Source organism: Cryptomeria japonica, chromosome 9 (genome assembly GCF_030272615.1).
Source record: "Cryptomeria japonica chromosome 9, Sugi_1.0, whole genome shotgun sequence".
In the NCBI taxonomy this organism is placed as follows: Eukaryota; Viridiplantae; Streptophyta; class Pinopsida; order Cupressales; family Cupressaceae; genus Cryptomeria; species Cryptomeria japonica.
In genome coordinates, this window is record NC_081413.1 from 460,882,382 (window position 1) to 460,897,497 (window position 15,116).

General features: G+C 34.1%; 1 protein-coding gene across 1 annotated transcript; it reads right to left on the reverse strand.

Moving 5' to 3' along the window:
- Positions 1 to 11,585: 11,585 nt before the first annotated feature.
- On the reverse strand, positions 11,586 to 13,184 carry LOC131071637 (xyloglucan endotransglucosylase/hydrolase protein 31). The gene is given in 4 exon segments (XM_058007567.2): positions 11,586 to 12,135; positions 12,236 to 12,453; positions 12,697 to 12,797; positions 12,885 to 13,184. Coding segments are annotated over 4 exon segments (978 nt in total). The 5' UTR covers positions 13,150 to 13,184; the 3' UTR covers positions 11,586 to 11,741.
- Positions 13,185 to 15,116: the final 1,932 nt, after the last annotated feature.

Consider the following 15,116-nt stretch of genomic DNA (forward strand, 5'->3'; position numbering starts at 1 on the left):
TGTTCACCAGTTAACTTGTCCGAGCTTCCCTTTTTGTCGGGCCCCACCACTGGTCACCAGACCACGATAGATAAAGTTTGTGCATCTTCATCCTGCGGTATAGCGACAGCCATTCAATCCACTTCAACCTGCACGGTCTTTACTCGCTTCCTTTTTGCACATGCTTAGTTGCCAAGTCTGCATGGTTATTTACCGATCAGTTTCTCGATGCGGTAATGCGATGATTGTTAGATCTACACTAACTTGCACGTGGTTTATCTTGGCTGGTCTTTGTTGCCCCAATAACCGAAATCGATTCCATTGGGTCCTCAGAAAGAGTTACACTGAAATTGTTTCATCGGGTTAGGTTACTCCAATCAGTCTGAGAGTCAAGTTAATGTGAGGCACATCTCCAACACCTGTGACTAAATATAACAAATATTGGTCTAGATGACCTTATTACATAAAAAATGATTATATTTCACCTTATTTACATTGAGAATCCATCAAAACACTTGTCTTCCAAATTTTACCTCGTGGAGGCCTGATGAGAAAGGAAGTCATTAAATTTGGTGAAGTTGCCAAAGGCAACCAAACTTAACACTTACAATTTAGATGAAATGAATTATATATAATATAAAGATTATACAAACAACACTTACGATGAAATGAAATGAATTGTATTGTTCATTAAATAACCATTATTAACCATTGTTAATTATTGGATTGAAGATTAAAGTTTAAAATGATAACACCATGCACACATAAGCAACAATTTATATGATCAAATATCAACTTCTGTATATATGAAAATATCAAATGATTACAAGTGTATGTCCATACACAAATATGGCATAAATGCCAGCTCAAACAAAATGTATGTCTATATACATGAATGTATGTTAATATACAAAATATACATGCCAACTAGACATGTAAGCATCCCAAAAATATCTATAACATCTTAAGCTACTGATGGATCATCAAAAACAATCCTCTTCACCGCACTACTTGGCTTTGAAGGATCCTACACAAGAAAAAACAAACCACAATTAAGATTAGTTATCTTATATAACTCGAATTAGAAAAGTTAACATAAAAATGAACTATAATTGAACTATTATTTTTTACCTCATCTCTATGTTTCCTCTTCATCTTTGGAGGACTCTTGATGTATGTCTTTGGTAGAGGAGGTATGTTTTCAATATTTTCATACACAACCTAGACATATGTTCACAAACATGACATTGATACAAGTTAGCATATAATTGTCATTGATAATAATGAATTATATCTATTAAACACAAAATAAAATAAACACATATACCCAAGGCATCTCTTCTTCTTCTTCTTCTTCATCTTCAGGTATAGTGGGTGTAGTCAACAAGGATGTGAAGCCAAGAATTTTCTGTACATATACACAACAAGTATGTGAAACTATCAATCTATGTCTAGACATGTATAATTCTTATAAGTTATTTAAACTATTCATTCAATCATATTTGCATTCAATTACCTTTCCCTTGTCTCCAGTTGCACTACCAGATCCCGAATCACACAGCCCCATACTCATGCTACTTGTGCCCTACAAGAGTAAAATAAGATATACATGCAAGTTACTACATAATCTAATTAATGCCAATATAAATGATGAGAATGTATGTACAACAAAATACAAACAACTAGGTGCAATAATATATGTATTGTAAAGCTATCAAGGCCAAAAGAAATGGCTGTCAAGGTGCCCTCCTAGATCTATGTCAACTCCTCCTCTGTCATCAATTGTTAAATAGACCATGTAAATAAACATTAGTACTTAATATTATCTAGATTATAAATATTCATTTAAAATATAAAATGAAGTGTTAAAATACAAACCTTACCACTACATCATCAACGTATGATGAAGGTGCTTCCTTGCCTCTAGCATGCAAGGACTCTCCAGGGTATCCTCCAGTACTTGTCATAACATCTAGTGCATCATGCATCTTATGCACCTCCTAATATGCAGTGTGCATAGGAGGATCAACAGGCTGTCCAACTGGACCCAAGCATAGGTGCCCACACATAACACAACTATGGGGCATGAAAATGTGTGGAACTGAGGAGGATGCATTAGTGCCACTGGATGCACCACTACCATCAAAAGAAGGCTGAGCTACTACCCCATCCTGAGAAACCAAAAGGCTACTCAAAGAGTGAATAGTCGATATGGTCCGTGACGCCGCCTCACAGATGATATCTTGATGCTACACTAGAGGTGGGGGATTGACAAGAGGAGGGAGGACATATGGGCCCTAGACTACTCTGACTACCCCAAGTCTATCTTGGGGCATACCTAAACCCACACCCTAGAAAGGATGGATGTCAAAATAGTTCACATGTTTTCCTAAAACAAACTCAGCATACAATTTTTGATGAAGTAGAAGGGGACATCAAGATTGTTGCTGGGTGGTTTATTGAAAACCATCTACCAACGATCCCAAAAGTTTTTCCTAATATCATCATTTGTGCACCATTTAATAGAAAGTTTTATTTTTTTGGGATCTACGGGCTGACCAGTGCGAGGATTCACAAACTATGTGGTGATATCGACTTTGGATATCTCAAGATCCTTGATCTCCTTATAGGATAAGCCATCTGCATATTTTTTCCTCATAGAATCTTGCCACAAAAGAGCGGCATTGTGCTCCTTAGTGATGGTTTCTATACTCTTTATGATGGACATGAGGGGATCAAACATTTGGTTCATGCAAGGGATCCTATGATAGACATCTGCAATCACCCTCAATTGGTTCAAATTTTGTGCAATTAAATCCTAAATTGAGGGGAGGCTTGGCAAAGGATTTTTGTGCAAGAGGGTTTGGTTGTTGCAGTTGTGGTTGATCAATGTTTTCATTGTTATCCCCCATTTTTAACCTAATTGAATGTAAACAATTGAATTTACCAAATAAATTTGAACAATTTTGTATTTGATTTAAAAAAACCTAGTCTTCATGAAAAAAACATATTTTGAATGAAAAAAATTAAAAATTAAGAAAATGCAAAAAATTGAATGAAAATGATGAAAAACAATAAAAATCCTACCTTTTATTGGATTTATTGCAAATTTGGGTCACAAAATCAGATATTGGGTCCAATCGGATATCGGATTTGCTTGAATTCACGCAGCCCATGGGTAAAACATAACCCATGAGCTGTCATAGTCCTCTTTTATTGTCTCAAAGAAATCAGATATCTGATAAAATCAGATTTTATATCTCATTTTTATAGTTAAATTATTTTTAAATAACAATATATTAAATAATATATAATATAATATAACATATTATATATTACATATTATATAATATATAATTTATTTTTTAATTTAAAATTACCTATAAAAAATTGGATATCTGATTTTATTCGATATCTGATTTGCCCAAGTGTTTACCATGCCAAGGTGTACTAACATGAAAGCCAAGCAAAAAGTCAACATGGATTTTTGCATTTTTAGGCGAGTGGAAATGGCTCTTTTTTTCACATTGCCACTTTTTGGCCCCCCATGATCCTGCACTAACCCTGAACAGAAGTCAAATCAAAATGTGTGAGAGACAATCACTAGTGGAAATGATCATAACTTAATCGATAGTGCCTACATTGAAACAAAATGTTGAACCAGTTGCTCCAAAAGTATCAAAAAATTCAATAGTAACTGAAGATCAGAGTAGAGGAATAGAAAGTCAGAAGACTCCTAAGTATGTAAGGTTAAATCATTCAGAAGATTAGATCATTGGAGACAAGAATAAATGAGTGACAACAAGAAGAAGGTTGGCAGCTAATGAGGTATGTTTAATTTCTCAAATTGAACTGGCATCAGTAATTGAAGCATGTAAAGATGAATGTTGGATGAGAGCTATGGAAGAAGAATTAGATGAGATAGAAACGAATAACACATGGACTTTAGTTCCTCGACCAAAAAATAAGAATGTTATTGGGAATAAATGGGTTTTTAGGAATAAATTGAATGAAGATGGACAAGTTGTGAGGAATAAGAGTAGATTGGTTTGTAAAGGATATTCTCAGAAGGAAGGAATTGATTATGATGAGACTTTTGCTCTGGTAGCTAGGATTGAAGTTGTGAGATTATTTCTTGCTTATGCTGCCCATAAGAACTACAAGGTTTATCAAATGTATGTTAAGTGTGCATTTTTGAATGGAGATCTTGAAGAGGAAGTTTATATTGATTATCTTGATGGATTTTCACTTTCAAATGACAAAAATATGGTTTGCAGGTTAAGGAAAGCTTTAAATGGATTGAAACAAGCCCCTAGAGCTTGGTATGCAAGATTGGATAAATATCTTTTGAAGCTTGGTTTCACTAAAGGTAATGCTCACAGTAATTTATATTATAAGATCATTGATGATGACATACTGATTGTTGAAGTCTTTGTTGATGATATCATTTTTGTGGGTGAGGATAAGTTATGTATGGAATTCTCTGATAATATGAAGAATGAATTTGAGATGTCTATGATTGGGGAGATAAAAAATTTCTCAGGTTTGCAGATTACTCAGACTGATAAAGGTATTTTCATCTGTCAAACTAAGTATGCTAGGGAGTTGTTGAATAAATTTGGTATAGAAAATTCTAAACCGGTTGGTACTCCTATGGTTACAAGTGAGAAATTGACTAAGATAGATGCATCAACACTAGTAAATCCTACAAGGTACAAATCTATGATTGGAGGTTTGTTATATCTGACTAAGACTAGACTAGATATAGTGAATGAAATTTTTATTGTATCAAGATATCAGAGTGATCCTAGAGAGAATCATGAGAAAGTGGTGAAAATGATTTTCAGGTATTTGCAAGGAACAACTGAATATGGCTTGTGGTATCCTAAGGATGATGGTTTTACACTATGTGCATATACAAATACAAATTGGGCTGGAGATATTGATGACCGGAAGAGCACATCCGATGGAGCTTTCTTTCTTGGAAAAAAACTCATTTCATGGATCAACAAGAAGCAGTCATGTACCTCTTTATCTACTGTTGAAGTTGAGTATGTTGCTACTACTACTAACTGTACACAAGTTCTATGGATGAAGAAAATGTTGAAGGATATATGGGTGGATTGTAATGAACCGACAGTTATTCACTGTGATAACTTTGCTGCTATTGACATATCAAAGAATCTGATATTTCATTTTAAGACAAAGCACATATCTATCAAGTACAAATTTTTGAAGGAGAAGGTGGAAGCAAATTAAGTTATACTAGTTTATGTGAACACTAAAGAGAAGATTCCATATATCTTCACTAAACCATTTCCTAAAGAATCATTTAAGTACTTCAGAGATAGATTGGGGGTTTCTGCCCCCCCCGCAGTAGAGACCCTAGTGATGTTTATTAGCATCAGTCCGGTATGCATTTACAAAGATACTATTCATTACGGATTAATGTGTTGGTGCTACTACTCAGGGGGAGTAGTTAGCTATGTGGTTCAATGGATTTATGATTTTTGTTGGATGTTTATGTCAAGTTTTTGGCATTGATGTCAAAGGGGGAGAGATATATGTGAAAAATAGATCTTAACAAAATATCAGTCAAAGGGGAGAGATAAGAGCTTAACAGGGATATCATTCACAAGGGGAGTTTGTTAACTTCATTGTAATATCATCTTATGGGAGATTGTTGGTTGTCTTCCTTTGGGGGAGACTTGTTTGACATTTCTTGGCACTTGGATGTTTTTCACATCTAGTGTTGCCATCAATGCCAAAGGGGCATATTGTTGGAAAATTGGAGGAATTGATTATCTGTTGCATTGATGTTTTGTCATTGATGGCAACACTGACTGTTTTAGTTGTTTATCGATTTTCGGTAGGTTCTGATAGAGCAGTTGGATTATGATATTGATCCAGTATGCTTTGATATGATTTGTTTTGTGGAATTGGTTTGGATATGTCATTGATGCTATTCAGATGTGTAGCATGATTAGTTGGTTCGATATTTGATGACTCAGAAGCTATCATTTGTTCTAGTAAGCCTTTTTTTCACTGGTAAGGGTTTCACTGGCAGAGATTTGTTGAATATCTTTTGATGCACTTGATAAGTGGTGTTGGTGCAGCTTCTAGATGGATTTCGGGATATTGTTGGTTATCTTGTTTGTGTTCCTATTGATCGGTGGTGTTGAATTTAGGACCGGACCTAATGCTATTTTATTCTGCTAGGTTATGGACCGGTTTATGTAATGTGTTGGTGGATGAGCACGATGTATTACCAATTGGATCTATTGATTGTATTATGTTGTTTTGGTCTTAGGTCGGCTTGGTTGATCATTGGATTGTTGGTTTATGTTATGAATTTATTGTACTACCTTTTAGGTGGTCAACCTAATTGTTTAGGTCTTAAGTTGGTATAAATATGATGTAAGATCTCTTTGTAGATTAGATTATGGTTATGGTTTTAGGGGTTATGCAATTATTTGTGTGCGAATAAGGTTTTAATCATATGTAGAGGTTTTGGTCAATTAGAGGTGATCGAATTGGGTTGGTGAAAGAAGTTTAAGACCTCCCATACTGAGCTTAACCAGAACTGTACGCAGGCATAGGAGATGATATTCTTGCAGTTCACTCTTCTTTCTAGATTGTGGTCTGGATTTATTTTGTAGTCAGTGAGGCTCCTTTTGTGATGAGCAGTGTTCTCTAGGATATTGACCTTCTTGCATGTATAGGCCTGTCTTTTTGTAATCACATACTTACTATAACAGTATTATTTGATTGTGGGTAGGCTTCCCACCATGGTTTTTCCCTTTACCGGGTTTTTCACGTACAAATTTTGGTGTTATCTTTTGTGGATAGTTGGTAAATTTTTTGTGGCTTATATTTGTTCTTAACTGTTATATCTGCTATTCCAGTAATAAGATTTTAATGCTTAAAGTTCTATAATCTGTTGACAACTGATTCACCCCACCCTCTCAGTTGTCCATCGTTTATCTGAGTTGTCTAACAATTACATGTACATGCTAGTATCTTACACTAGCATGTTTATGTGGTTTTTCATATTTGCATCTTACATATTATATGTACTTAAATGTTTATATTTTATTTATGGCATACAATTATTCAAGTATATGCTTACAATTTCATAACTAGCATATTAGATATTATTGATGTTTCATTAAATTTGCAATTAGGGTCCAAACATTGAGTGCATCTTATTGTCTTTTATTGCATATTATTTCATGATCACATCTTATTATAATATTAGATTCTTGTCATACAATTCTATCTCTGGAATTATCACTCAATTAGTGAGGTTACATGATCATATCTTTTCACATATTCATTGTGCTTTTCTCCTTAAATTCCTATCATCATGTGCATGCAACCAATATATGGAGCATGCTACATAATTAATTCTCTTTATGATTATGGTTATATTGACTCATTTTATTATGCTACACCATCCTATTTTATTATCTTTGAGTGTGGTTCAAGTGGCTTACTCAAAAAATTTATGTATCCTTCTATATTAGTTATTTAGTAATCTTTTGTGTAATCCTATACCAGTATATCTCTTATTTTATCTCTTTTTTGGTCATAATAATATACTCCATAATCCTACACCTCATTTTTTACATTTATGCAATGATTTATGATATTACTTTTGATTATATATAATTGGGGGGGTGGGGGGGGAGGGTTTGTTCAAAACCTTTCATACAATAGAACTACCAAAAAACATAAAATGGGTTTCATGATATATGGATCAACTAAAATGAATGATAAATACACAATTCTATCCAAGATACCAATAACAACACAACACCCAAATAATAGCCTAAATGATGCTAGATCCAACTCTTGTCATCTATAGATTGTTGAACTAGTTGTTTGACTATAAGACAAACTTGGGTTGACATTTCTTTCACCCTTGGACAATAGTCCAATAAACCACCACAAAAGGCTTGACTAGTGGCACCATGTTGGGGAATATGCCTAACTATATAAATTGATCAATGAGAAACTATAACAAGAATAGTTAAGTAACATTTTGAATTAGAGGATAGATCAAGAGAAAAGGAAATAAGAAGTAGGGCCACTAGATCGATAATTGGGGAATATCATACAATATGAAACTATGATTGTTGATAGTTTACAGTTCTACGTGCTTATTTTAATATTTTAAAATGATATTAGTTTAATTTTTGCATTAATGTTTGAAACAAAGTTATCATTGGACCTAAATGATGCATAATCCATACGTATATATTTTTTTTCTTATTACTGAATTTTGTGTTGATTGTTTGTTTACATGATTCATACTAGTTCACATGATAGTCAATGTAAGGATAAAATGTAGAGTTGAAAATCAAATTAATCACTTTTCTGTACTTGTTTTTAAATTTTAATTTAGATTATTAAACATATACTGCACTATGATATCCATTATTACATATAAAACTAAAAACCTAGACTCTCTTTGTCATTCTTAAAATTTATTTTACCAACTTTTAGTATTAAATCCATTTTTATTATTGATTAAATATTTACATTAATTACATTAAATACCCTTCAAAACTTTATAATTTAAATTATTTTATTTCTATGCCCTTCATTTCTAAAAGAAACTAATTTATATCATGATGTTTTGTATAGTGATTAACTATCTTTACTAGAATTATTATACTTCATGAGACTCACCAAGATTATAATAACTTATATGTATGTCTTTTTTAAATATAGTTTTTTTTTAGAAATGATTTTACTTTAGTTACAAGATAATTTTCATGTTTTTTATTAATAAAGAAGGGAGAGGGTCCTAATTCCAAATACAAAGGAGAAGTTCGAAGCATTAACTAATAGAAACATATAACAACCTAAAATAGCTAGAAGTTTCAAATCAATTAAAGTACAAACATGACCCCCCTTAATCAACCAACAATATTAGCATCGACTAACCAATAATTACCTATAATGTCGGGAACCATATTAACATAATATCGTCTAGCTATAATCAAAATTTGGCACTTAGGCCTAAAAGTCTTAGGACTAAGAGTTAAAGTCTTGGTAAAAATAGAGACCATTAACAAACTACTAATAATATCTAAGTAACTATTACTAAGAAAGCCAAAAAGCCAACACCAGTCGATGAACTAAAAGAGGAACAACATCAAAAGGAATTATTTTTTAGGACCAAAGATGAACCCCTTAGTCTTCGACAACTTCTGCAAGTTGTTCTTCTAGTTTCCTTGAGGAGAGATATGCCATAGGAGTCATTTTCTTTATCCTTTGAACTCCTACATTATTCTTGAGTTTTTTCTTTACCTTAGATTATCTAGAAACCATGCCCATCACCAACTTTCTCATAATTCCATCAGTGACAATAGTGAGAGAGTTTATAGAATTTTTAAGTTGAGTTTTGGACACTCTATACTCCTTAGGCATGGTTTACACATGTTTCAATCTCACTTGCATGTTTGACACCTAGACTTTGAGACTCATGACCAACTTATCATATGTGTTTCCCTCCTTTTCAATATTTTGCATTTCCTCTTTACCAGCGTTGTCTCCTTTTTCATCAAAGAACTCAAGAACTTACTTAGGTTAAACCTCTTTGGCTTCTTCCACTTCTTATAATATTGCATTGTCTCAGCCTCCATCCTTGGTCTTGGCTTCCTCCATTCTCAGTAATTTTTCATGTTTAAAACTCATACATCAAATATTTTTTCCTTCAAACTTATGCTCCCCATGTGCATGTACAAATTCAAGTTCAAAACACATAATTTAAGTAAACATCTAAATAAGTTAAAAATTATGGATAAATTGTAGTTAAGAGGGCTCCTTTTGTATTGATGATATGAAATAAATTTACAATGAAATAGTTTCAATACACTTCCCAATATGCCACAAATACTAGGTGACATCGAAAACCCTAGTGGCACATTCCCTAACAACCTAAAGAATAAATTATCAATAGGATCAATCTCTATTTCCCCACATAACCACAAAGAAACAAAATCATGGCTAGCTTATGGTTCATACCATATATATTTAATAACCATATACCATTGCTTCTTACCCATAATTTTCTTCACTTATGAATTTATACAATCATTCAATGCCATGTGCTAGCTTATGGTTCATGATCTTCTTTAGGGAGGAATGACCCTTAACAACCTTGAGGTGGTCCTAGTTTAAAGAGGTTGACTTGAAAAGAAGAAAGGAAGCCACTCCATTAAAGTCTTGGCCATCAAAATCTTTTGGAATTTAATCAACTAAGGAATTTGTAGCTCAAGTCATGCAACTTGTGAGACCTCATCCAAACTACCAAGGGGATTCTTCTTTATAAGAACTCATGTAAGAGCCTTCATAATGTCCTTCAATTTCCAAAGATCCAATTGGGAGGCTACAAACTTGGAGATGCCTATATTGACTCTATATCTATTATTTTCTTTCATGATATCATTCCACATAACCCATTTGATGACCACAAGGATGAGACAATTATGAGTCTTAAGAACTACCTTTAACATTTGGTCTATAACTATACAAAAGAACACCATTTGACGATGAGAGAAGACTAATTATATTGGGTTGTCCATTGCAAAAGACATAGAATTACTAATACATTGATTGAAAAGAGCATTGATTGAGTCCTTTATTTTTTAAGTCTTGGTCCCATCCATTTCACATGTGTTTGGGAGGCCAAGAGTGTGAAATAATAATTACTATTCCTTTAAATACTTCCCACCAACATATGTCATATCACACAGGCTATAGGACTTATGATTACTGATGTGCTCATTAGGTCTTATTATTGAGGGTGCACATGACCAAGGTTTTAAGGGAGTCTACTTCCTTGTTTGCCTCATGGTAAACATGATTTGAAATATAATCATCCAAACCAAGAAAGAGTGATATGGACCCTTCAAAAAGGGAGATAATTTTCCAAGCTTATCAAGATTTCCTTTTGATAGAATTGATCACAAGTGATGAATCTCCTTCTATCTATACTTTGAAGATACTAGGCTCTGGCATTATTGTAGACCTAGGATTAGTTCTTGGAATTCTACCTCATTATTTGTCTCTTTCACAATATTTCTATATGCTTGACAAATTTACCTAATCGTAAAGATGGAAATGATGCTTGAGACCTTCTTATAGACACTTTGGACCCCCCAAGGTATAGAGTGAGTTAGATAACTAGGATCCTCATCCTCCTTCTACTCTTGTTGTCACTGCTTAATGGTTGATGTGTATCATTGTTATGTTTTAGGTACTTATGTTCTGGGTTGTAACCTCGTATGAACTCGAAGAGTAAGAGTACTAAATGTAACACTACTTTTGAAAAAAATTGCAATAAAAAAAATTGATTTTTTTGTTATTTTTTAAGATATTCATATCTTTTAATATTAATCTTTATAGTTTTTTTAAAGAAAATTTAATTATCTTTCTTGCACATCAAGAAAAGGTTTGATGACAAAGTGGTATCTTTGTACCTTAACTTATTGCTTAGAAGAAGCAAGTGTATAATTCTTTTATGAAAAGAGACGATAACATGTGATAAAATGATAAAATCATTTTAAATACTATATAACATTAATTTGATTAGATAAGATTTTCAGATGAATTTTGAATTGAAAAAGATTTTAAAAGGTCTCTAAACCTTATACATCAGGATAAAACATAAAGATGAGAATTACTATAAATAATCTATTTTTCTCTAATTCCGAGACCACTTCCTCTTTTACCAAACTTTGGAGAATAAATTAGTATGAATCGGATGGTTGTGCTGGGCATTCAGGCATGGAACCCTTGGGATATCGCTGCAAATCTTGGCAGTAGTCGTATGTCATATAATTCTTCCTAACATATTTCAGATCAACTATTTGCTTTTTGTTCAAATGCCGAGAAACCAAACAGCCATCTAAGAGCACTTTGGAGCAGTAGTTATCCTTTTCATCGCATCCAATCGTTTGGAAGTTGGTGTAACTGGAAAGGAAGGGCTCATACGTATAATTGGCCTTGTATTTCCCCCCATCTGTCGCCTATGAAGATGCATCCCAAATTGTTGCATACACAGACATTGGCTTTGATGGGTATATCACTCCAAGATTTTTTGTCTTCGGAAACCTCCTTATGGGGATACCGTCCACCAAAAATCTGTAAACAAAACAAGAATATGTTATAATTTCAGTATATTAGATTGTAAAAACTACTGTCAGCACTGCTGTGAAATTATTAGGGAGAAAAAGAAAATTACAGGATTTGAGAAGGCGTCCAGAGAACACTGTAGTTGTGGAAATCCTGAGTTGGGTCGAACCAGAGATGAAATTGTTGCTCTCTACCGATCAGATTTCCATCTCCTGTACCGTTGCCATAAACATTGGTCTGCAATTTGTATGGCTCTCCAGGTATTGTTCCCAAGAACTCTATGTCTATCTCATCGTGCCATCCTTCATAAACTTGGCTATTCGAAAGCTGATCATCACAAGACACCCATTAAAAACTTGCACCACTTTCACAATGATTAGAAACAAGAAGAATTGAATTATAACCACTGGTTTACTAATATTGAGTCAGCTGGGCCTGGATTAATTTAAACAGCCGACCTTCCGCTGGCCAAACCCTAATTAGGAATAATGGGTCCTAGAAACTTATCTGTAATGACGATAAAAAGTCCAGTTTAACCCTAATTGCATGTATGGGTTTTACAGTACATACATAGAAAGAAGTGATGATTCCTGCAGTATATCCCTCCTGGAGTTTAACAGCAGCGCTGAAGAAGCCATACATGTAAGCCTCTTTTGACTTGAACCCACTACCTGCAATCCCCATCACTCAATTCAATTCATATAAAAGCTGCTAACCACCAGGAAAGAAAAAAAAATGCATTAGTAATGCTGTCTTACCAGATGAGCTATCTAATGTGAGTGTAACAGAGTAAGCATCTTCTGAAACATTTTGGTGTTGGCCTCCCCATAGATTGGCATACCCTTCAGAAAACGTGGATACTCTCAAATAATTGAGAAGGGGCACTGTTGGCTGTTGAAGAATACTATCATTGTCACCACCAGCAGCCAAAAGTGGTGTAAAATGATCTGCCATTTTTAGCATTAAAAGTAGCAGCACATTCATGTTAAGGCAGAGGAGGGGTGACATGATACGGAATGCCATGTCGAAGATCTACTATAGCTTAGACTGTGCTTGGATTGCTGTTATGGTTGCATCTCCATTAGTGTTCTATATTTAAATACCCATCAGAAGAGAAAGGCCGGCGGGCTAATCAATCAGATTGCTTATTCAATTCAAACTGTGCATTGATCTTGTGTGTAAGGCAAGCTAGCAAATGGAATTAAAATTCATAGAAAACTGCGCATTGTTTCTGTTTTTCTGGTTAAAATTAGGCCGTGCTTGGTTTTGAAGCTTTAATCATTCAAAGGGAAAGTGAGTATTACGGGAAATAATAGCAGTTGAGTGGGGAAGGCCCATGTTTTTTTGTTCCTCACAGTTGATGTCCAGGCTAAAATATTTAAGTAGAGGAATTGCAGAGCTGGTTTCTTCTGTAACAATTCTGATACCGCAGCTTGTTTTAAAAGTCGATTCATGATTTCAAAGTTATAATGCGTTGCTTTTTCTTTTCAAAGCCATCTTCACACGCACTCACACCACTAACCCACTCCCGAACCAATTTAACTAGGTAACACCCAACCTTTGACTTACTGAATCTAATCAGTGCTAATATCATTTGATAAAGTCAACGAGTGGGTAGCCAACTTAATGGTGACTTTCTCTCGTGTTAAAAGTCTTAATAATCAAACATTTCTAATAGTCTACAAAGATTTTTCATTAATTAAAATTTACTATTCATTAAGAAGATTCAACATTATATAAAAAAATTGGCACTTATCTAGTCATTGAGATAACATCACATAAAGATGTATTAATTTTGGAAATTAATTAAATATGTTTTGTTAATTAATATAAAATTTAGTGAAATGAGTAAAGAAGTTGATTGTGTATTTGTTGTTTGTCTAATTTTTTTTATTGTATAAGATTATTTTTTATTAGGAAAAATAGGTTTTGAGGGGACCACAAATCTCATACAACAGGTTTGAAGGGACCTGAAACCCCCCAAAACCACACGGATCCGGAACCAACAATGGGACACTGCAAGCAAATAGATCAAAGACACCCAACAACCAACACTAAATAGACACCATCAAGATTACAAAGATAGAACAATACAAGCCATGTTGACAGTTCCAACAGATCTAAAACAAATAGTAGAACTCGAAGACAAAGAACAAGGGTTTGTTTGGCACCTTCAACCAACAAGAAGGGTTTTCCTAGGCATCCTGAACCTGAAGTAAAATCATCAGCAGATCATCAGCAAAACCTGATCCTAACCAAAAACAAAGACTGCTGGTGCAGGGGCACTCAAAGGTGTGCTAGAACATGTGTTTGCAAGCAACATGATGTGTTGCCTTGAAGGTTTTTTGTATAGGTCCTAGATGGATATGGTAGGTCCAATGCTACCAATGCTTGTAATAAGCATTAAGGCTCCAAAATTGTATACGTGGTCACAAGCCTTGTATGGGTATTTTATTTATGTTTCTGGTGTCTAGGGGTCCTAGAGGTTTTGTGTGTCCAATTTTTAACCTTCAATATGAAGGCAAGTGTGTGATGTCATAATATGTCAAAAGTTGCTATGTTGTCATGAGCAATTTTTGCAACTTTTTGAATTGTGGTTGCCCAACGGCTAGTTTGTTGCATTTTGTATGTTGGGAATTGGTTAGAAGGTTTCCTTAGTCTTATTTAAGCCTTAGGAATGATTCCCAAAGGTTACATTAAGGCTTTGAATGAAATTTATGCTTCCTACCAATCTGAAATTGTCATTTTTATTGCTTTTTCTTGGGCTCTTGGTCTTGGTACGGATTTGTACGGACTTTTGGAAGATCTAATTTTTTGAAACAAGTGTAGCAGTGAATCACCTCTCATTTAAAGTTGGTTTGAGGTCTTGAAGTTCTGTGATCGAGGAGTAGTTGATTTTTCTTCCTCGCTGCCTAGTAAAACCCTCAAAACCAGGGTTTGGATGCAAAAGGAGATCTTATTCAACATTCCTCTATGGGAAAGGTCTGAAA